The sequence below is a fragment of the Pristiophorus japonicus genome, chromosome 2, assembly GCF_044704955.1.
Source record: "Pristiophorus japonicus isolate sPriJap1 chromosome 2, sPriJap1.hap1, whole genome shotgun sequence".
In the NCBI taxonomy this organism is placed as follows: Eukaryota; Metazoa; Chordata; class Chondrichthyes; family Pristiophoridae; genus Pristiophorus; species Pristiophorus japonicus.
This window is the reverse complement of record NC_091978.1, coordinates 37,323,399-37,347,193: the sequence shown is the minus strand read 5'-3', so window position 1 is coordinate 37,347,193 and position 23,795 is coordinate 37,323,399. Positions and strand designations below refer to the sequence as shown.

Below are 23,795 nucleotides of genomic sequence, written 5' to 3'. Positions count from 1 at the left end.
CAGGAGGTGAGAGTGCCACCACTGAGGCAAGAATGACATCTGCCTCATGTTTGCCAATTCCGCCAATCTCCCAATGTTTTCCTGATTCTTTTAAAGTCCTCCTCATTTGCCAATGCCTCGAGTTTCTTTTTGTCATCAGCAAACTTCAGGAGTGTGCTCCCTATGCCTACGTCCCAATATCTGTAGATACTGAAACAAAAGTGGACCTCACGTCCAACATACCACTCGCAACCCTTCTCCAATCCGAGCAACAGCAACTCTTTGTTTCCTATCCGTCAACCAACTTTCTATTTATGGCACTACTTTTTCTTATATCATGCAGCTGAATTTATGCAACCAGCCTCTTACGATGCACCTTATCAAATGCCTTCTGAAAATGTAATGGGCACAGTACAAGGCTACACATAGAAATCAGTTTTACACCTACTTGTGAAACTTCGCAATTCACACGACTGTTCAGCACAATCTGTGTATGCTCGTTCAGTGCTTTCTGGATATCATCCACTGTGGCCTTCGAATTCTTCTCCAGCAGCTGTGTAAAACAAGATTATATCAAACCATAATAAAGAAATATTGAAAATGTATGCTCTTACTCTTCTCTCTGCTGCCACCTGCTGTCGTGTTTCTTTCCTGAGCTGAGATAGCCTGTGCCATAGTATTCTCCAAGGACTGCTGTCAATGTACAGTAATAGCAGAGTCTACTATATAAATACGATAAACTGCAGTGAGTTAAACTGCTCCTCCACTAGCTCAGTAAGTTTATCCACTGAGTACTTGAGACATATAGAACAAGGTCTCAGGTTCAATCTTTGATTGTGCTGAGTAAGCTAATCTCAAGTCTTGGTGGTAGCAAAGAAAGACTTGCCTTCAAAAAGCCCCTTTCACCACCTCAGGACTTCCCAAAGTACTTTACAGTCAATCAAGTACTTGTGAAGTGTAGTCACTGTTGTACTGGAGGAAACGTGGCAGCCAATTTGCACACAGCAAGGTCCTACAAACGCAAATTTGTTGTTGACCAGATAATCTCTTTTAATGTTTTTTGAGGTATAAATTATTATCCAGGACACCCTGCTCTTCTTTGAATAGTGCTGTGGGATCTTTTACGCCCACCTGAGAGCAGATGGGGCCTCGGTTTAACGTCTCTTCCGAAAGATAGCACCTCTGACAGTGCAGCGCTCTCTCAGTACTGCACTGGAGTGTTCAAGTCTCTGGAGTGGGACTTCAACCTACAACCTTCTGACTCAGAGGCAAGAGTGCTACTGCTGAGCCTCAGCTGACATTCAATTGTCAGTCGAGGCACTACAATTGGAATCAAGCATCCAAGATGAGGGAGGGGAAAGTGGCCTGGAATCCTGGTCCAGATTGATATTTAAAGATCCTAGCCAGATGTGCACCTGTGCAAAGTTCAGGTGAGAAGAGCATTGGATTCAGCTGTGATGCCCCCTGTGGTCAAATAACCTGCTGGAATTAACTGTCCAGGTTCATAAATATTGGTACTTAGACAAAGATCCATGAATTAAGGGCTTAAGGATAAGGAGAATTGGTGATGAGAGAGAAAATGAATTGTCTTTAATCTTTTTTATTTTGCATATTAATTATCTACAAACATCATTTTTTTCCCACAACTGTTCACAACATCCTCATGGTTGTCGCAAAGTGCTTCACAGCCAATCAAGTTACTTTTGAAGTGCAGTCATTGTTATAATGCGACAGCCAATTTGCGCATAGCAAGGTCCCATGAACAGCAATGAGATAAATGACAAGATCATCTGTTCTTGTGGTTTTGGATCAGGGATAAATGTTGACTAAGACACCAGGAAATCTCCCCTCCTCTTCATTGAATAGTGCCATGGGATCTTTTATATCCACCTAAGCAGGCAGAAGTGACTTCAATTTAATGTCTCAATCAAAAAGATGGTACCTCCAACACTCTAATACTGCACTGAAATGTCAGCCTACATTCTCCACTCTCTGGAAAGGGGCTTGAAGCAATGATCTTTAGAATCAGATGCGAGAATGCTGCCACTGAGCGAAAGCAGCCACTTACAAATTTGCCAAAGTTGAATAACTTAGTTGAAATCACATTTCTTCAGTATCTTACAGAAACAAAAATAATCTTACAAGCATCGAGAGAAAATGGTTCAGGATGTTTCATATCAATATAAAGTGCTTACCTCATTCAGTACTTTCTCCACTTCATAAACAGCCTCAATAGCTCCAGCATCGACAATTTGTAGCTGATTTAGCAGCAGGTACATCACTGCACGTGGACATGTCAGCATATGGCAATTCAAACAGGAGCTTCTTATTACAAAATACAGTTTCTGTGTAGCAAAGTATTTGTTTAAAAACAAAGAAAAAATCTTTATCACAGAGAAATGAGATGAAACCATAACTCCTTTCCATCCCACTCAGTCATTCCGATCTCCTTTCAGAACCAGACCTGAACAGTGTTTCATCTTTCCATTATCTCATAACAATCAGAGCTTAATCCTTCAAATAAACTTAAAATCACAAAACAGGGTAAGAAACCCATGCTAAAATGTTTAAAGTTAACTCAAGTTTAAATGAATAAAACAATGCTGTAAAACCAGTTAATTTCTTGATACAAAATAGCCCTGCACAATAAAAGTGAATTGCAAAATAATTAAGTACGACATGGTGTGTTTCATATTACAATCGCTAACACTGTTTCTGCCCTTAACACTTTAATTTTAATAAGAAGAATGTGGGACAAAAATCGAGCATGGTATTAGCTTCTTTAATTCTGTTGCGGTACACAAGGGGCTTAAAAAAAAACAGCTACTCTTAAAAATCAGGTTCCTGTTTGACTCGATACATTGTTAACTCGGTAAACTGTTTATTTAGTTACCAGGCAGTTATTTGAAACAGGAGCCAAACCACTCAATTCAAATACAAACATGCTTGGTGATTTGTTCAGATACGTGTCTAATTGACAATTTTTTTTTAATGAAATTCCGCCGAGCTCTGGTTGCTGTTTCAGCAGGATTTATAAGCTTGTCTTTTCAAATCACTCAACTCTATCTGAAACTTTTGATAAGGAACGAGGCTTTCTGTAATCTTCAAAGTGAATCTATCTGAAACGTTAAATCATTTGCTCGCTCGATACTTGGTGAGAATATGAAAAGAACAATTATACACAAATAAAAAATTTAGTTTAGAGTAGAAGTTTCAAATTCTTTAGAGAAACTCAAGAGGGTTTAAAGGAGTTAGCGATCATCAATTAGAGTAGTTTGAAATACAGAACCCAAAAATGGGGTAAGATAAACCCCTAAAACATAACCACCTGTTTAAAATAGCAGTGTTCTGCCTTTCCCTGGTCACTTGGAGCGAGTTACCAGCTGTTACAGTAGTCAAGTCATGGAGTCAACACATCCTCTGCTAAACTGCAGTCACTAGCCAAGTTTAAAATGTATCAAAAGTGTTGGTGAGCAAAGCAAAGCACTTGCTGATTGTAAGGCTGTTATAGTCACCCAAAACACTGCTGCCCGTATCCCAACTCGCACCAAGTCTTGTTCACCAATCGCCCCTGTGCTCACTGACATATATATTGGTTCCTGGTCAGTCATGGCCTCAATTTGAAAATTCTCATTCTGGTTTTCAAACCCCTCCCTGACCTCGCCCCTCCCTATCTCTGTAGCCTTTATCAGCCCTAGAAACCTTCGAGATCTCTGCGCTCCAACAATTCTGGCCTCTTGCACATCCCCCAATTTTAATCTCTCCATCATTGATGGCCGAGCATTCAGCTGCTTAGGCCGTAATCTCTGGAATTCCCTCCCTAAACCTTTCTGCTTCTATCTTCTCCTTTAAGACACACCTTAAAACCGTCCCAGTATCTCATGTGGCTCGGTGTAAAATTTTGTTTGAGCGCTCCTGTGAAGCACCTTGGGATGTTTTACCACGTTAAAGGCGCTATATAAATACAAGTTGTTGTTGATGTTGTAGTCAACACATGCTCCAATTCATCTCTAATTTTAAATAGCGTTAGTGACTGCAGAAGAGTAGAGGAGGTGTTAGCTTTAAGGCCGACTGTGAACTTCTTCTATGCTCAGGCAACCAAGAAAAGACAGAGCCCTGGCTCTTTAATCAGGCGCCTGAATAAAATTGAAGTGCCAGTGAGATGAGAAACATGAGGAAAGATTAGAACTGCTAAAACTGTATTTCACGCGAGTATCCTGAGACTTAAAACATTTTAGGCAATTAGGCCCAGGAACCCTGGTACTGTGAAATATACCAGACCTAAATATTTCCTGTTTTACAGCAACTCACAGATGCAACACTGAATCAAGAATCAAAGACAATATCCAGAGGCAGTCTCAATTGCATGCAGATTATAAATCACAGAATTATCTGATAAATGCACATGGGCAGTCAATGTCAAAAGAAGAAAATGTGTGTGTGAATTACTGATTGTAATAAACATAACTTACTGATACAAGTAAATTACACTATGCAACTGTCCACATAGTGCAGCTAGATTACATTTTTGGAATGGATTTCACTGGTGACCTCTTTTTACATATCCACAAGAACCAGTGGGCAACAGGTGACATGTGTTTAAATGTTCCATTACTGGAGAAAAGCAAAGACCTGAGACAATATATAAAATGTAGTGCCCAAAATAGCAACAGGATGCCAGTTAGCACTGAGTATTCTCTATTAAACTCAAGAGCTCAGAAATTACTGTTGGCGATATTAGTATGTGTAACTGTTAAAATTGCAGACAGGGGAATTTCATACAAAAGATTTAAGCGATTCTCCGCTAACATTAGCAGCACTCATTTTTGGGTTGGTGAGGCATTGTGCCGATTTTGAATGATGCACATTGTGATATTTCAGGGATCTCACAGCACACACAGCCTGAACATGGCAGAATCTTCCAGAAGTCACCAGTCAGGTGACCTGGTTGCTTTATTAAAAACAGCATTGACTGCAGTGCCACAGGAGTTCCACCGTGTGGAGCTACAGACATTACACCTCTCCCTCCTTAATGAAGAAGTAATTATAACAAAATCATACATAACTTGCATGGTTATGCATAACAAAACATGTGGACCTATTCTGCCATATTTACAATCAAGCTTAACCACTTGTTTTCTGTTTCAAAGAGGATACCTTCGCTCTCGAACAGAACCTTCCAAACATGGTGTTGAATGTATACTTATTCGAGGCTAATCCTGAGGAAAGTTTTCCTCCAAGGGATGCCCTTGATTTCCAATTGAACTCTCTCTAACTTCAGACTGTTTGTTTGCCTGACTCAGACTTAAATTCTGACTTTCTCTTGGATGTGTTTCCAGTACATTGGATGTAGGATATGCTACTGGTGTATCAAAACTATCTGATGAGTCAGAAATAATTGAATCATTCCCACCTTCAACTACTTCCATGTCTGTAGGTAAAATATGATCAATGTGAACAAACCTAACCTGTCCATGATCAAACATCTTGACCAAATAAGTGCGAGGACCACATATCTTCACCACTCTTCCTTGAAACCACTTTAACCATTTATGGTGATGGTTCTTCACTCTCACCTGATAAAATCTTTATCGACTGATAATTCATTCCTACGAATGAAGAATGGATGAATATCTTTGCCTATTACCTGTTTTGGCCATCCATTTGCAATATAATCATACACCTTTGACATAACTGGGTCACATTTAGTTACTCTACCAATCTCTTCAGCTGTGACTGGCAGTTCATTCATGTAGAAAAAGAAGCATGAAGAGAAAAAGCAACGTGACATCCCTGAAGAAATGCAAAGAGGAGAAAACAGAATCATGATAGAGGTAGAGTAAAGGAAGGGGGAAGTGTGATGTCTGTAGCTCCATCTGTGGCACTGCAGCCAGTGCTGTTTATAATAAAGGGACCAGGTCACCTGACTGGAAGATTCTGCCATCTTAAGGCTCTGTGTGCTGTGAGCTCCCTGAAAATATCACACACATGTACCAGGGAGCACACAGTAGAGTGCCGAGGACTTGTTTTTTCTTTTTTATTCATTCCTGGGATGCAGCATCGCTGATAAGGCCAACATTTATTGCCCATCTCCAATTGCGCTCGAGAAGGTGGTGGTGAGCTGCCTTCTTGAACCGCTGCAGTTCGTGAGGTAAAGGTACTCCCATAGTGCTGTTAGGGAATTTCAGGATTTTGACCCAGCGACGATGAAGGAACATAAGAAATAGGAGCAGGAGTAGGCCATTTGGCCCTTCAAGCCTGCTCCGCCATTCAATATGATAGCTGATCTGATCCTGCCCTCAACTGTACTTCCCTGCCCGCTCCCCATAACCCTTGCCTCCCTTATCATTTAAAAATCTGTTGATCTCCATCTTAAATATATTCAAAGACCCAGTCTCCACAGCTCACTGGGGTAGAGAATTCCAAAGACACACGACCCTCAGAGAAGATATTCCTCCTCATCTCTTTTTCAAATGGGTGATCCCTTATTCTGAAACTATGTCCCCTATTTCTAGATTCCCCCATGAGGGGGAAACTCCTCTCTGCATCTACTCTGTCAAGCCCCCCAGAATCTTATATGTTTCAATAAAACCTCTCATTCTTTTAAACTCCAAGGAGTATCGGCCCAACCTACTCAACCTTTCTTCATATGACAACAACCTCATCTCAGGAATCAACCTCGTGAACCTTCTCTGAACTACCTCCAATCCAGAACTCCCTTATCCGGAACCATCCCTCAACCAGAACCATTCCCGGCCACCGGGTGGCGCATGCACAGAACTCCAACATTAACAAATTGAAGTCCTTCCTCGCTGCCGACTCCCGCAATCGCTGGCCTGACCCCACGATCCATCCCACCCCCCGCCCTCTCTGCCGCACTCCCAGCCCCAAGTCAGCCAGCCCCGATATCTCATAAGGATTGGAATCTGTACCATCCAATTAAACGTGACCACCCCTCGCCTGGAAAAATCCCTTATCCAGAACAGGCCAGGTCCAGAGGAATCTGGATAAAGGAGGTTCAACCTGTATATCCTTCCTTAAATAAGAATACCAAAACTGTACTCAGTACTCCAGGTGTGGTCTTACCAACGCATGTACAGTTGTAGCAGGACTTCCCTACTTTTATACTCCATCCCCTTTGCAATAAAGGCCAGCATTCCATTTGCTTTCCTGATTACTTTCTGTTGCTGCATGCTACCTTTTTGCGTTTCATGCACAAGAACCCCCAGATGCTTCTGTACTACAACATTTTGTAATCGCTCCCCATTTAAATAATAATTTGCTATTTTATTTTTCTAACCAAAGTGGATAACCTTACATTTTCCCACATTATGGTCCATCTGCCAAATTATTGCCCACTCACGGAACCTGTCTACCATCGGCAAACTTGGCTAGATTACACTCGGTCCCTTCATCCAAGTCATTAATATAAATTGTAAATAGCTAAGGCCCCAGCACTGATCCCTGTGGCACGCCACGAGTTAGTTTGCCAACCTGAAAATGACCCATTTATCCCAAGTCTCTGTTTTCTATTAGTTAGCCAATCCTCTATCCACGCTAATATATTACCCCCAAACCCATAAGCTTTTATCTTACATAGAAACAAAGAAACATAGAAAATAGGTGCAGGAGTAGGCCTTTCGGCCCTTCGTGCCTGCATCACCATTCAATAAGATCATGGCTGATCATTCACCTCAGTACCCCTTTCCTGCTTTCTCTCCATACCTCTTGATCATTCAACATTCAGGAAGGATAGAATAAAAGGAAAAGGAGGTGGGGTAGCATTGCTGGTTAAAGAGGAGATTAATGCAATAGTTAGGAAAGACATTAGCTTGGATGATGTGGAATCTATATGGGTAGAGCTGCAGAACAATAAAGGGCAAAAATCGTTAGTGGGAGTTGTGTACAGACCTCCAAACAGTAGTAGTGATGTTGGGGAGGGCATCAAACAGGAAATTAGGAGTGCATGCAATAAAGGTGCAGCAGTTATAATGGGTGACTTTAATATGCACATAGATTGGGCTAGCCAAACTGGAAGCAATACGGTGGAGGAGGATTTCCTGGAATGCATAAGGGATGGTTTTCTAGACCAATATGTCGAGGAACCAACTAGGGGGGAGGCCATCTTAGACTGGGTGTTGTGTAATGAGAGAGGATTAATTAGCAATCTCATTGTGCGAGGCCCCTTGGGGAAGAGTGACCATAATATGGTGGAATTCTGCATTAGGATGGAGAATGAAACAGTTAATTCAGAGACCATGGTCCAGAACTTAAAGAAGGGTAACTTTGAAGGTATGAGGCATGAATTGGCTAAGATAGATTGGCTAATGATACTTAAGGGGTTGACTGTGGATGGGCAATGGCAGACATTTAGAGAACGCATGGATGAATTACAACAATTCCTGTCTGGCGTAAAAATAAAAAAGGGAAGGTGGCTCAACCGTGGCTATCTAGGGAAATCAGGGATAGTATTAAAGCCAAGGAAGTGGCATACAAATTGGCCAGAAATAGCAGCGAACCTGGGGACTGGGAGAAATTTAGAACTCAGCAGAGGAGGACAAAGGGTTTGATTAGGGTAGGGAAAATGGAGTACGAGAAGAAGCTTGCAGGGAACATTAAGGCGGATTGCAAAAGTTTCTATAGGTATGTAAAGAGAAAGAGGTTAGTAAAGACAAACGTAGGTCCCCTGCAGTCAGAATCAGGGGAAGTCATAACGGGGAACAAAGAAATGGCAGACCAATTGAACAAGTACTTTGGTTCAGTATTCACTAAGGAGGACACAAACAACCTTCCGGATATAAAAGTGGTCAGAGGGTCTATTAAGGAGGAGGAACTGAGGGAAATCTTTATTAGTCGGGAAATTGTGTTGGGGAAATTGATGGGATTGAAGGCCGATAAATCCCCAGGGCCTGATGGACTGCATCCCAGAGTACTTAAGGAGGTGGCCTTGGAAATAGCGGATGCATTGACAGTCATTTTCCAACATTCCATTGACTCTGGATCAGTTCCTATCGAGTGGAGGGTAGCCAATGTAACCCCACTTTTTAAAAAAGGAGGGAGAGAGAAAGCAGGGAATTATAGACCGGTCAGCCTGACCTCAGTAGTGGGTAAAATGATGGAATCAATTATTAAGGATGTCATAGCAGCGCATTTGGAAAATGGTGACATGATAGGTCCAAGTCAGCATGGATTTGTGAAAGGGAGATCATGCTTGACAAATCTTCTGGAATTTTTTGAGGATGTTTCCAATAAAGTGGACAAAGGAGTACCAGTTGATGTGGTATATTTGGACTTTCAGAAGGCTTTCGACAAGGTCCCACACAGGAGATTAATGTGCAAAGTTAAAGCACATGGGATTGGGGGTAGTGTGCTGACGTGGATTGAGAACTGGTTGTCAGACAGGAAGCAAAGAGTAGGAGTAAATGGGTACTTTTCGGAATGGCAGGCAGTGACTAGTGGGGTACCGCAGGGTTCTGTGCTGGGGCCCCAGCTGTTTACATTGTACATTAATGATTTAGACGAGGGGATTAAATGTAGTATCTCCAAATTTGCGGATGACACTAAGTTGGGTGGCAGTGTGAGCTGCGAGGAGGATGCTATGAGGCTACAGAGTGACTTGGATAGGTTAGGTGAGTGGGCAAATGCGTGGCAGATGAAGTATAATGTGGATAAATGTGAGGTTATCCACTTTGGTGGTAAAAACAGAGAGACAGACTACTATCTGAATGGTGACAGATTAGGAAAAGGGAAGGTGCAACGAGACCTGGGTGTCATGGTACATCAGTCATTGAAGGTTGGCATGCAGGTACAGCAGGCGGTTAAGAAAGCAAATGGCATGTTGGCCTTCATAGCGAGGGGATTTGAGTACAGGGGCAGGGAGGTGTTGCTACAGTTGTACAGGGCCTTGGTGAGGCCACACCTGGAGTATTGTGTACAGTTTTGGTCTCCTAACTTGAGGAAGGACATACTTGCTATTGAGGGAGTGCAGCGAAGATTCACCAGACTGATTCCCGGGATGGTGGGACTGACCTATCAAGAAAGACTGGATCAACTGGGCTTGTATTCACTGGAGTTCAGAAGAGTGAGAGGGGACCTCATAGAAACGTTTAAAATTCTGACGGGTTTGGACAGGTTGGATGCAGGAAGAATGTTCCCAATGTTGGGGAAGTCCAGAACCAGGGGTCACAGTCTAAGGATAAGGGGTAAGCCATTTAGGACCGAGATAAGGAGAAACTTCTTCACCCAGAGAGTGGTGAACCTGTGGAATTCTCTACCACAGGAAGTAGTTGAGGCCAATTCACTAAATATATTCAAAAGGGAGTTAGATGAAGTCCTTACTACTCGGGGGATCAAGGGGTATGGCGTGAAAGCAGGAAGTGGGTACTGAAGTTTCATGTTCAGCCATGAACTCGTTGAATGGCGGTGCAGGCTAGAAGGGCTGAATGGCCTGCTCCTGCACCTATTTTCTATGTTTCTATGTTTTCTATGATCCCTATGGCCATAAGGGCCACATCTAACTCCCTCTTGAATATATCCAATGAACTGGCATCAACACATCTCTGCGGTAGAGAATTCCAGAGGTTAACAACTCTGAGTGAAGAAGTTTCTCCCCATATCAGTCCTAAATGGCCTACCCCTTATCCTAAGTCTGTGTCCCCTGGTTCTGGGACTTCCCCAACATCGGGGACATTCTTCCCGCATTTAACCTGTCCAGTCCCATCAAAATCATATGTTTCGATGAGATCCCCACTCATCCTTCTAAACTCCAGTGCATAAAGGCCCAGTTGATCCAGTCTCTCTTCATATGTCAGTCCAGCCATCCCTGGAATCAGTCTGGTGAACCTTCGCTGCACTACCTCAATAGCAAGAACGTCCTTCCTCAGATTAGGAGACCAAAACTGAACACAATATTCCACGTGAGGCCTCACCAAGGCCCTGTGCAACTGCAGTAAGACCTCCCTGCTCCGATACTCAAATCCCCTAACTATGAAGGCCAACATACCATTTGTCTTCTTCACTGCCTGCTGTACCTGCATGCCAACTTTCAATGATTGGTGAACTATGACACCGAGGTCTCGTTGCACCTCCCCTTTTCCTAATCTGCCGCCATTCAAATAATATTCTGCCTTCTTGTTTTTGCCCTCAAAATGGATAACCTCACATTTATCCACATTTCCTGCATCTGCCATGCATTTGCCCACTCATCTAAACTGTCCAAGTCACCCTGCAGCCTATTAGCGTCCTCATCACAGCTCACACCGCCACCCAGTTTAATGTCATCTGAAAACTTGGAGATATTACACTCAATTCCTTCATCTAAATCATTAATATATATTGTAAAGAGCTGGGGTCCCTGCCTGCAATTCTGAAAAGGACCAGTTTATCCCGACTCTCTGCTTCCTGTCTGCCAACCAGTTCTCTATCCACGTCAGTACATTACCCCCAATACCATGTGCTTTGATTTTGCACACCAATCTCTTGTGTGGGACCTTGTCAGAAGCCTTTTGAAAGTCCAAATACACCACATCCACTGGTTCTCCATTATCCACTCGAATAGTTACATCCTCAAAAAATTCCAGAAGATTTGTCAAGCATGATTTCCCTTTCATAAATCCATGCTGACTTGGACCGATCCTGTCACTGCTTTCCAAATGCGCTATTTCATCTTTAATAATTGATTCTAACATTTTCCCCACTACTGATGTCAGGCTAACCGGTGTATAATAACTCGTTTTCTCTCTCCCTCCTTTTTTTAAAAAGTGGTGTTACATTAGCTACCCTCCAGTCCATAGGAACTGATCCAGAGTCGATAGACTGTTGGAAAATGATCACCAATGCATCCACTATTTCTAGGGCCACTTCCTTAAGTACTCTGGGATGCAGACCATCAGGCCCCGGGGATTTATCGGCCTTCAATCCTATCAATTTCCCTAACACAATTTCCCACCCAATTAGGATATCCTTCAGTTCCTCCTTCTCACTAGACCCTCGGTCCCGCAGTACTTCCGGAAGGTTATTTGTGTCTTCCTTCGTGAATACAGAACCAAAGTATTTGTTCAAGTGGTCTGCCATTTCTTTGATCCCCATTATAAATTCACCTGAATCTGACTGCAAGGGTTCCTACTTTTGTCTTCACTAATCTTTTTCTCTTCATATATCTATCGAAGCTTTTACAGTCAGTTTTTATGTTCCCGGCAAGCTTCCTCTCGTACTCTATTTTCCCCCTCCTAATTAAACCCTTTGTTCTCGTCTGCTGAATTCTAAATTTCTCCCAGTCCTCAGGTTTGTTGCTTTTTCTGGCCAATTTATATGCTTCTTCCTTGGATTTAACACTATACTTAATTTCCCTTGTTAGCAACGGTTTAGCCACCTTCCCCGTTTTATTTTTACTCCAGACAGGGTATACAATTGTTGAAGTTCATCCATGTGATCTTTAAATGTTTGCCATTGTCTATCCACCGTCAACCCTTTAAGTATCATTTGCCAGTGTATTCTAGCCAATTCATGCCTCATACCATCAAAGTTACTTTTCCTTAAGTTCAGGACCCTAGTCTCTGAATTAAGTGTGTCACTCTCCACCTTAATAAAGAATTCTACCATATTATGGTCACTCTTCCCCAAAGGGCCTTGCACAACAAGATTGCTAATGTAAAGTCCTGTCCCCTCAGTACAGATTCACACGAGGCATGTAGTGAAGTCAAGGTCACTCTGGACCTGCACCTTTATTTCACAGCTCTGGTATCCTGGCCTCACCAATGCCCTGTACAACTGTAGCAATACCTCCCTGCCCCTGCACTCAAATCCCCTTGCTATGAAGGCCAACATGCCATTTGCTTTCTTAACCGCCTGCTGCACCTGCATGCCAACCTTCAATGACTGATGTACCATGACACCCAGGTCTCTTTGCACCTCCCCTTTTTCTAATCTGTCACCATTCAGATAATAGTCTGTCTCTCTGTTTTTACCACCAAAGTGGATAACCTCACATTTATCCACATTATACTTCATCTGCCATGCATTTGCCCACTCACCTAACCTATCCAAGTCGCTCTGCAGCCTCACAGCATCCTCCTCGCATGTCTTTATAGGTTCAGTCTCTCAGGTGGTCTACGCTCTTGCATGGAGCGTCTGAGTTGTAGTTCAGTTGTTTGTCTTGGTGTCTGTTTTTCTTTGGGTGTGGTTGCTGGTATCTCGTCTGGGTTGTCTGTTTCGATTGGTGTGATTGTTGTTGACTTGCCTGGGCTGTCTGTTGGGATTGCCCTTTCCTCAGGTTGTTCTCTCTGTCTGTCCACCAGGTGTGGTGCAAGTTCCACATTGTAGTCTGCCTCTGGTTCCGCAGTGTTGTTGGTAAATCTGCTTTTGACTTGGTCTACATGCCTCCAGCAGGTTTTGCCATTGTCCATTTGTACTACCAGTAGCCTGTTTCCTTCCTTGCCCATTACTGTCCCTGCAAGCCATTTGGGACCCCTGCCATAGTTTAGTACAAACACTTTGTCCCCTATCTCATTCCATCTACCCCTCGAATTTCTGTCATGGTACTCAGTCAGCTTACGGTGCCTTGCCTCAACGATTTTGTGCGTGTCTGGGAGGATTAATGAGAGCCTTGTTTTTAAAGTCCTTTTCATCAACAGTTGCATGGGGGGGATCCCAGTCAGTGAGTGCGGACGAGATCTGTATGCCAGCAGCAGTCGCAACAGGCGACACTGCAGCATGGGACCTTGGATTTTAAGCATGCCTTGTTTAATGACTTGCACTGCTCTCTCCGCCTGGCCGTTGGAGGCCGGCTTGAACGGTGTAGTCTTGATGTGATTTATGCCGTGGTCAATTATAAAGTCTTGGAATTCTGCGCTGGTGAAGCACGGACCATTGTCACTGACCAATATGTCAAGGATTCCGTGCGTTGCCAACATGATTGCGAGGCTCTCCACAGTGGTGGAGGTTGTGCTCGAGTTTAAAATGGTGCATTCGATCCATTTTGAAAATGCATCTACAACTACGAGGAACATTTTGCCCATGAATGGGCCCGCATAATCTACGTGCATCCGCGACCACGGTTTGGTAGGCCAGGGGCTCAGTGGAGCCTCCCTGGGGGCATTGCTGAGTTGAACACAAATGGTGCACCTTCGGACGCAGAGCTCCAAGTTCGCGTCAATACCAGGCCACCAGACGTGGGATCTGGCTATGGCCTTCATGAGAACGATCCCCAGGTGCTCGCGGTGGAGCGCCCGGACAAATGCCTCTCTGCCTCGCAGAGGCATGACTACTCGGCTGCCCCACATCAGGCAGTCTGCTTGTAGTGATAGCCCATGCATGCGCCCGTGAAAGGGTTTTAATTCCTCGGGGCAGGCATTGAGAGCCTTTGCCCAGTCACCGGTTAGAACACATCTTTTTACTAAGGATAACATGGGGTCGCTGGCCATCCAGGCTCTGATTTGGCGAGCCGTCATGGGCGAACCTGTGGACTCAAAGGCATTGATTGCCATGACTATCTCACAGTCCTGTTCGTCAGACCCTTCCGTGGTCGCCAGGGGTAGCCTGCTGAGCGCGTCGGCACAGTTGTCTGTGCCTGGTCTGTGCCTTATGCTATAGTCGTAGGACGCCAGCATGAGTGCCCACTGTTGAATTCGCGCCGAGGCGTTGCCGTTTATTGCCTTGCTCTCGGATAGGAGGGATGTGAGGGGCTTGTGGTCGGTTTCTAACGCGAACTTGGCCCCGAAAAGGTATTGGTGCATCTTTTTGACACCGTACACGCATGCGAGTGCCTCCTTCTTTACCATTCCGTACCCGCGCTCCGCCCGCGAAAGTGACCTGGAGGCATCAGCTATGGGTTGTAATTTGCCCACACTATTGACATGTTGCAAAACTCACCCAACCCCATATGCTGACGCATCACATGTGAGAACTAGCTTTTTACCTGGATCAAAGAAAGTCAAAACATTGTTGGAACACAGACGGTTGCGTGCCTTATTGAAGACGCGTTCCTGGGCGTCCCCCCAAAACCAATCGCACCCCTTCCTGAGTAGCACGTGGAGAGGCTCCAGCAGCGTGCTTAAGTTCTGCATAAAGTTCCCAAAGTAATTGAGTAGCCCGAGAAAGGCGCGCAGTTCTGAGACATTCCGGGGCCTGGGTGCCAGGCGAATTGCTTCTGTTTTGGACTCTGTTGGGCGGATTCCATCAGCTGCAATCCTTCTGCCCAAAAATTCAACCTCGGGTACGAAAAACAGGCACTTGGATTTCTTGACTCGTAGGCCTACCCGATCCAACCGCTTTAGTACTTCCTCCAAATTACGGAGATGGGAGTTGGTGTCTCTGCCCGTGATAAGTATGTCGTCTTGAAATACAACCGTCCCCGGGATGGACTTGAGCAGACAGACTCTCCATGTTGCGCTGGAATATGGCAGCTGCCAACCTGATGCCGAATGGGCATCGACTGTACATGAAAAGGCCTCGATGTGTGTTGATGGTGGTGAGTAGCTTGGATTCCTCGGTCAATTCTTGCGTCATATACGCAGATGTGAGGTCTAGTTTTGAGAAAAGTTTACCTCCAGCTAATGTGGCAAATAAGTCCTCCGCTCTGGGCAGCGGGTACTGGTCCTGTAGGGAGACTCTGTTTATGGTAGATTTGTAGTCCCCACAGATTCGTACGGATCCATCAGGCTTCATGACTGGGACGATGGGACTTGCCCAGTCGCTAAATTCCACAGGTGATATAATGCCTTCCCGCAGAAGCCTGTCTAGTTCGTGTTCAATCTTTTCCCTCATCACATAGGGTACAGCTCTGGCCTTGTGATGGACCGGTCTAGCATCCTGTGTGATGTAGATTTTGACTTTGGCCCCTTTGAAAGTGCCCACACCTGGCTGAAAGAGATGTTCAAATCGCTTTTTAAACTGTTGAGCAGGAGGTCCGTTCCTCTAATGACATGGCATGGACATCATCCCATTTCCAGTTTAGTTTTGCCAGCCAGCTTCTCCCCAGCAGTGCTGGGGGGTCTCCGGGGACAATCCACAGGGGAAGTCGGTTCACTGTCCCTTTGTGTGTGACAGAGAGCATGGCGCTGCCGAGGACTGGTACGATTTCTTTGGTATATGTCCTTAGTTTGGTGTCGAACCTTGTGAGTTTTGGTCTGTCTCTTTTATGCGGCCACAGTTGTTCAAATTGTTGAGCGCCCATGAGAGATTGACTCGCTCCCGTATCCAGCTCCATGTTGACAGATATCCCGTTGAGTAGGACCCTCATCATTATAGGAGGCGTCCTGTCGTAGGAGCAGCGGCCATTGATCGTGTTGACCCGCTGTACATCGGTGTCCCGGGTACTGTCCCCACCGTCTTCTGGTCCGCTTTCTGACCCATCCGATTCGTATACCAGCCGAGCTGCCGTTTTTTTGCACATGCGGGCCAAATGCCCTGTATATTCACAGTTCCTGCAAACAGCCTGCTGAAATCAACATCCCTTTGACGAGTGCCCATCCCCACACCTCCAGCACAGACTGCTTGTAAAGAATGAGCTGCGTCTAGCTGATCTCTCTTGAGCTTCTCTCAGTTTGTAGTTGATTGCTCACATTGTGGGTTGATGAGGTGTGAACGGCCGTTCCTGTGGCCCTTGATGGCTTCTGTTGCCACTGCTTGCTGTCGAGAACCTGCTCTCCCGGTTTTGTCTGTGTGTGGGGGTAGCAGCTTGTCTAATGCTGGGAACTCCTTGATCCATTATTTCGTTAGTTGTCGTACCTGCATTGTAAATCAACCTTGTTTCTTCTGCCCCTACCAAGAATGTCTGTGCAACCAGTGCTGCTGCCTCTAAGGTCAGGTTCTTGGTCTCTATGAGCTTTCGGAATATGCCTGTGTGGCCTATTCCTTCAATGAAAATGTCTCTCAGCTTTTCTCTCCTCAGTTCATCGGAGAACTCACATAAACTAGCCAACCTCTGAAGTTCCGCCACGAAGTCAGATATGCTCTGGCCCACACAGTGTCTGTAGTTGTAGAACCTGTGTCTGGCCATGTGTAGGCTGCTCGCTGGCTTCAGGTGGTCTCTTACCAGTGTGCTCAATTCTTCAAACGACTTGCTTGCTGGTTTCTTGGGTGTCAACAGATCCTTCATTAAAGCGTATGTTTTCGAGCCACAGCTGGTCAAGAGATGGGCTCTTCTCTTGTCTGCCTTATCGTCGCCTAACCAGTCTTTGGTTACAAAGCTTTGCTGGAACCTTTCTATAAAGTCCTCCCAATTGTCTCCCGCATTGTACTTTTCATCTGATCCGTTGTTCGCCATTCTGTGGATTCTGTAATCCCATCCTGTCGCCACTGTAAAGTCCTGTCCCCTCAGTACAGATTCACGCAAGGCATGTAGTGAAGTCAAGGTCACTCTGGACCTGCACCTTTATTTCACAGCTCTGGAATGCTGCACTTGCCTGAGACCTGCCCTTATATACCTGTCTCTTGCAAGTGCACCCCCGGTGATAAGGTATGCTGGTGGTTACAGGTCATATCTTATTACAGTCATGTATAGCATGTTAGGATACAGTTATATATAACAATGTAAGATACATGGCAGCTAATTAGTCCTTTCTCATTACACATCACACAGCCTAGGATGGCCAGTCCTCTAGTTGGTTCCTCGACATATTGGTCGAGAAAACCATCCCTAATACACTCCAGGAAATCTTCCTCCACCGCATTGCTACCAGTTTGGTTAGCCAATCAATATGTAGATTAAAGTCGCCCATGATAACTACTGTACCTTTATTGCACGCATCCCTAATTTCTTGTTTGATGCTGTCCCCAACCTCACTACGACTGTTTGGTGGTCTGTACACAACTCCCACGAGCGTTTTCTGCTCTTTGATATTCCGCAGCTCTACCCATACGGATTCCACATCATCCAAGCTAATGTCCTTCCTTACTATTGCGTTAATTTCCTCTTTAACCAGCAACTCTACCCCACCTCCTTTTCCTTTCTGTTTATCCTTCCTGAATGTTGAATATCCCTGGATGTTAAGTTCCCAGCCTTGGTCACCCTGGAGCCATGACTCCGTGATGCCCATTATATCATATTCATTCATTGCTGCTGTGCAGTTAATTCATCCACCTTCAGGCTTGTCTTTTTAAACACACTTTGCCCTTTTGGAATTTTGCTGTAATGTGGCCCTTTTTTATTTTTGCCTTGGGTTTCTCTGCCCTCCACTCTTACTTTTCTTCTTTCTATCTTTTGCTTTTGCCCCCATTCTACTTCCCTCTGTCTCGCTGCATAGGTTCCCATCCCCCTGCCATATTCGTTTAACCCCTCCTCAACAGCACTAGCAAACACTCCCCCAGGACATTGGTTCCAGTCCTGCCCAGGTGCAGACCGTCCAGTTTGTACTGGTCCCACCTCCCCCAGAACCGGTTCCAATGTCCCAGGAATTTGAATCCCTCCCTTCTGCACCACTCCTCAAGCCACGCATTCATCTGAGCTATCCTGCGATTCCTACTATGACTAGCACGTGGCACTGGTAGCAATCCTGAAATTACTACCTTTGAGGTCCTACTTTTAAATTTAACTCCGAGCTCCCTAAATTCTGCTTGTAGGACCTCATCCCGTTTTTTACCTATATCGTTGGTACCTATATGCACTACGACAACTGGCTGTTCACCCTCCTGCTCCAAAATGTCCTGCAACCACTCCGAGACATCCTTGACCCTTGCACCAGGGAGGCAACATACCATCCTGAAGTCTCGATTGCGGCCGCAGAAATGCCTATCTATTCCCTTTACAATAGAATCCCCTACCACTATAGCTCTCCCACTCTTTCTCCTGCCCTCCTGTGCAGCAGAGCCACCCACGATGCCATGGACTTGGCTGCTGCCCTGCCCTGATGAGTCATCGCCCCCAACAATACCCAAAACGGTGTATCTATGCAGTAACCTTGTGTGACGCCTTATCGAATGCTTTCTGGAAATCCAAATATACATCAACTGGTTCTCCTTTATTCACTCTGCTCGTTACATCCTCAAAGAACTCCAGCAGATTTGTCAAACATGATTTCCCTTCTATGCTGACTCTGCTTGACTGCATTATGATTTTCTAAATGTCCTGCTACTATTTCCTTAATGATGGACTCCAGCATTTTCCCAATGACAGATGTTAGGCTAACTGGTCTATAGTTTCCTGCTTTCTGTCTCTTTCCTTTCTTAAATAGAGCTGTTACATTTGTGGTTTTCCAGTCCCCTGGGAACTCTCCAGAATTCAAGGAATTTTGGTAGATTACAACCAATGCATTCACTATCTCTGCAGCCACTTCTTTTAAGACCCGAGGATGCATGCCATCAGGTCCAGGGGACTTGTCCACCTTTAGTCCCATTAGTTTGCCTAGTACTTTATCTTTAGTGATTGTGATTGTTTTAAGTCATCGTCCGTGCCCCCCCCACCCCATGCAATAGCTCCTTGTTTATCAATTATTGGGATGTTTTTAGTGTCCTCTACCGTGAAGACAGATACAAAATATTTGCTCAAAGTCTCTGCCATTTCCCCACTTCCCATTATTAATTATCCACGCCGATATATTTCCAAGGCAGGATGATGTGTGACCTGGGAGGGGCACTTGGAGTTGGTGGTGTTCCCATGCGCCTGCTGCCCTTCTAGGTGGTAGAGGTCGCGGGTTTGAGAGGCGCTGTAGAAGAAGCTGTGGCGAGTTGCTGCAATGCATCTTGTAGATGCTACTTTGAGCCTCCTCTGCTCTTTTGAGGGAGGGGAAATTGCAATTGTCGCACAAGTTATTTCTTTGCTACGAATTGTAATTCCAGCACCTTGAACAAAACTAATCACAGTGGACCAACATGTGGTAATTTACCAGTGTATTCTCTTAATTCCCCCAATGCTGAAGTTCCCACTATAATTCACACCAAAAATAGCAATCATCCCCACAGATCTATTATCCGCTGTATATATTACTCACATTATTGTATCTTTACAGCTTCTAACAATACTTACGTCAAAAAATAGGGGATTGTAGACGGTGAGCGGGAGATCTATATGGCCCATGTGTCCAGGGCAATTGTTGTAATCCTGTGCACAGGTCCCACATACTTCCTTGGAATCAGCTGGACCCAATGCCAGATCATACAGACCATTCACTGATGGGTTGCCCAAGCTATCCAGGAATTGAGGATTAGTGATTGCCTTTACACTCAGTTTCCTAAGGGAAAAAAAAACATAACATTTTGAGTTAACCAAATGAAGGGTCAGTCATTAAATAAGGACAAATGAATATTGCTAAATCGACCAAACTTATCTCCTAATAATTACTACTTTAACGACAATCATTACAGGAGCAATGCAAATAATTCCAAGAGGTTCCTGACAACACGTCTACATTTTACAGCATAGGGGCTCAGCCCAACACTGTTCAATTAGTGTACAAACTGCATTTATCTCAGTCAGGTACTAGAACTGGGTTACAACTGGGGAAGGCTAACAAGGCAAGGGAATGCACAATAAATGGTGAAGTGTAGAGGAACAGAGGGACCTTGGAGTGCATGTCCACTGATCCCTGAAGGTAGCAGGGCAGGTAGATATGATGGTTAAGAAGGCATACTTGCCTTTATTAGCCGAGGCTTAGAACACAGGGGGCGGGGGGGGGGGGGGTTATACTAGAACTGTATCAAACACTAGTTAGGCCACAGCTAGAATATTGCATACAGTTCTGGCCACTACATTACAGGAAAGATGTGATTGCACTAGAGAGGGTACAGAGGAGATTTACGAAGATGTTGCCAGGACTGGAGAATTTTAGCTATGAGGAAAGACTGGATAGGCTGGGGTTGTTTTCTTTGGAACAGAGGAGGCTGAGGGGAGATTTAATTTAGGTTTATAAGATTGAGCGAGGCCTAGACAAAGTGGATAGGAAGGACCTATTTCCCTTAGCAGAGAGGTTAATAATTAGGAGGTACAGATTTAAAGTAATTGTTAGAAGGCTTAGAGGGGAGTTGAAGAGAAATTATTTCACTCAGAGGGCGGTAGGAGTCTGTAACTCACTGCCTGAAAGGATAGTAGAGGCAGAAACCCTCATTGCATTTAAAAAGTACTGGATGTGCACTTGAAGTGTCATAACCTACAGGCTACGGACCAAGAGCTGGAAAGTGGTATCTTTTTCTGCCAGCGCAGAGATGATGGGCCGAATGGCCTCCGTCTATGTTGTAAATTTCTATGATCCTAACTTCAAAAACATTTCATTACACTGAATCACGTCGAATGTATAAGCACAGAAACAGGCCTTTCAGCCCAACTGGGCCATGCCGATGTTTATACACCACCCGAGTCTCCTCCCACTCTGCTTCATCCAACCCCATCAGCATAACCTTCTATTCCTTTCTCCTTCATGTGTTTATCTAGCTTACCCTTAAATGCATCTATACTATTTGCCTCAACCACTCCCTGTGGTTGCGAGTTGCACATTCTCACCACTCTCTGGGTAAAGAGGTTTTTCTTGAAGTCCCTGCTGAATTTATTAGTGACTATTTTATATGTATGACCCCCACTCTTGATGGGCAGAGGGAACGTTACAGGGACACCCTCAAAGCCTCCCTGAAAAAGTGCAACATCCCCACCTGGGAGTCCCTGGCCAAAGACCGCCCTAAGTGGAGGAAGCGCATCCAGGAGGGCGCTGAGCACCTCGAGTCTTAGCGCCGAGAGCATGCAGAAATTAAGCGCAGGCAGCGGAAACAGCGTGTGGCAAACTTGTCCCACCTACCCCTTCCCTCAACGACTATCTGTCCCACCTGCGACAGGGACTGTGGTTCTCGTATTGGACTGTTCAGCCACCTGAGGACTCATTTTAAGAGTGGAAACAAGTCTTCCTCGATTCCGAGGGACTGCGTATGATGATGGCCCCCAGTTGATGAGCTAAACTGTTCTGATTGAGCTGCATCACAATTATTAGTCACTTCTGCCTTATGTTAAAATAGCAAAAGAAAACACAACAAACTTGATTTTTTAAAACCAAATGCTTCTAGACATTTGCTCAGAGCCATCCTTTGGCAGGACAAGAGGAAGAGTTGAGAGTGTGGCCCAGGACCAGTATTTTCCTTGTTTGCTGTCAATGAAAGCATCTGCTCGCCACTCTTCACTTTCATTGTAAAACTTCATCTGACAGGAGGGAGATCTTTAATTACTTTTTTTTAAATTAAGTATTGAAGTGATTTAGGTACAGTACTTGAGCAAGAGTCATCAGCATCATCATCATCATAGGCAGTCCCTCGGAATCGAGGAAGACTTCTTCCACTCCTGAAATGAGTTCTTTGGTGGCTGAACAGTCCAATACGAGAGCCACAGACTCTGTCACAGGTGGGACAGATAGTCGTTGAGGGAAGGGGTGGGTGGGACTGGTTTGCCGCATGCTCTTTCCGCTGCCTGCGCTTGATTTCTGCATGCTATCGGCGACGATATTCAAGGAGATCGGTGCCCTCCCGAATGCAATTCCTCCACTTAGGGCGGTCTATGGCCAAGGACTCCTAGGTGTCAGTGGGGATGTCGCACTTTATCAGGGAGGCTTTGAGGGTGTCCTTGTAACATTTCCTCTGCCCAACTTTGGCTCGTTTGCCGTGAACGAGTTCTGAGTTGAGCGCTTGCTTTGGGAGTCTCGTGTCTGGCATGCGAACTATGTGGCCTGCCCAGCGGAGCTGATCAAGTGTGGTCAGTGCTTCAATGCTGGGGATGTTGGCCTGGTCAAAAACACAGACGTTGGTGCGTCTGTCCTCCCAGGGGATTTGCAGGATCTTGCAGAGGCAGTGCTGATGGTATTTCTCCAGCGACTTGAAGTGTTTACTGTACATGGTCCACGTCTCTGAGCCATACAGGAGGGCGGGTATTAATTACTACGGCCCTGTAGACCATGAGCTTGGTGACAGTTTTGAGGGACTGATCTTCAAACACTCTTTTCCTCAGGCAGCCGAAGGCTGCACTGGCACGCTGGAGGCGGTGTTGGATCTCATCATCAATGCCTGCTCTTGTTGATAGGAGACTCCCGAGATAGGGGAAGTGGTCCACGTTGTCCAGGGCCACGCCGTGGATCTTGGGGGGCAGTGCTGTGCGGCGAGGACAGGCTGGTGTAGGACCTTTGTCTTACTAATGTTTAGCGTGAGGCCTATGCTTTCATACGCCTCGGTAAATACGTCGAATATCCTGGAGTTCAGTCTCTGTGTGTGCACAGACACAGGTGTCGTCCGCATACTGTAGCTGGACGACAGAGGTTGGAGTGGTCTTGTACCTGGCCTGGAGACGGCGAAAGTTGAACAGCTTCCAACTGGTTCTGTCATTTAGCTCCATTCCAGCGGGCAGCTTATCAACTGTGAGGTGGAGCATAGCAGCAAGGAAGGTTAAGAAGGTTTAAAAGGAAGCTGCATAGCTTTTTGGAAAATTAAGTTATTCAGCAATACAAGAGAGAGTACAGCATGATACGTTTTGAACTTTGGAACCAACCAAACAGGCTGCCATGATCTTTTCCCTTGGAATTAACAATAAAATATATGTATCTAATTAAGCAGATATGTGGAGAACACAGTATCAGTGTACTGTGCGAATAGACAAGAAATCTACATTTTCAGTAATTAATGCAGCGGGTACAGTTGAAAGGTTTATCAACAAAAAAAACAACTTGCTTTTAAATAGAACCTTTAAAAGTAGCAAGGCGTGCAAAGGCACTTCACAGAGACAACATACTTGCTTTCTGCAATAATTACACATAAAATGAAAAGATAAAAATCACCCTTTTGCTCAGCCAGATCTCTGACAATTACAGAAACCCATCACCAAGCCCATAGAAAAATTGCAAAATTGCTTGAATTCAACC

At 44.9% G+C, this 23,795-nt stretch overlaps 1 protein-coding gene across 1 annotated transcript in view; it reads right to left on the bottom strand.

Moving 5' to 3' along the window:
* The window catches only part of polr1a (RNA polymerase I subunit A), a 56,592-nt gene that overhangs the window by 28,521 nt on the left and 4,276 nt on the right, over positions 1-23,795 (bottom strand). The window contains exons 2-4 of the mRNA XM_070859673.1: positions 19,940-20,144; positions 2,175-2,324; positions 428-532 (exon numbers count right to left, since the gene is read on the bottom strand). Coding sequence (XP_070715774.1) covers positions 428-532; positions 2,175-2,324; positions 19,940-20,144 — 460 coding nt within the window. The remainder of the gene's footprint in view (positions 1-427; positions 533-2,174; positions 2,325-19,939; positions 20,145-23,795) is intronic.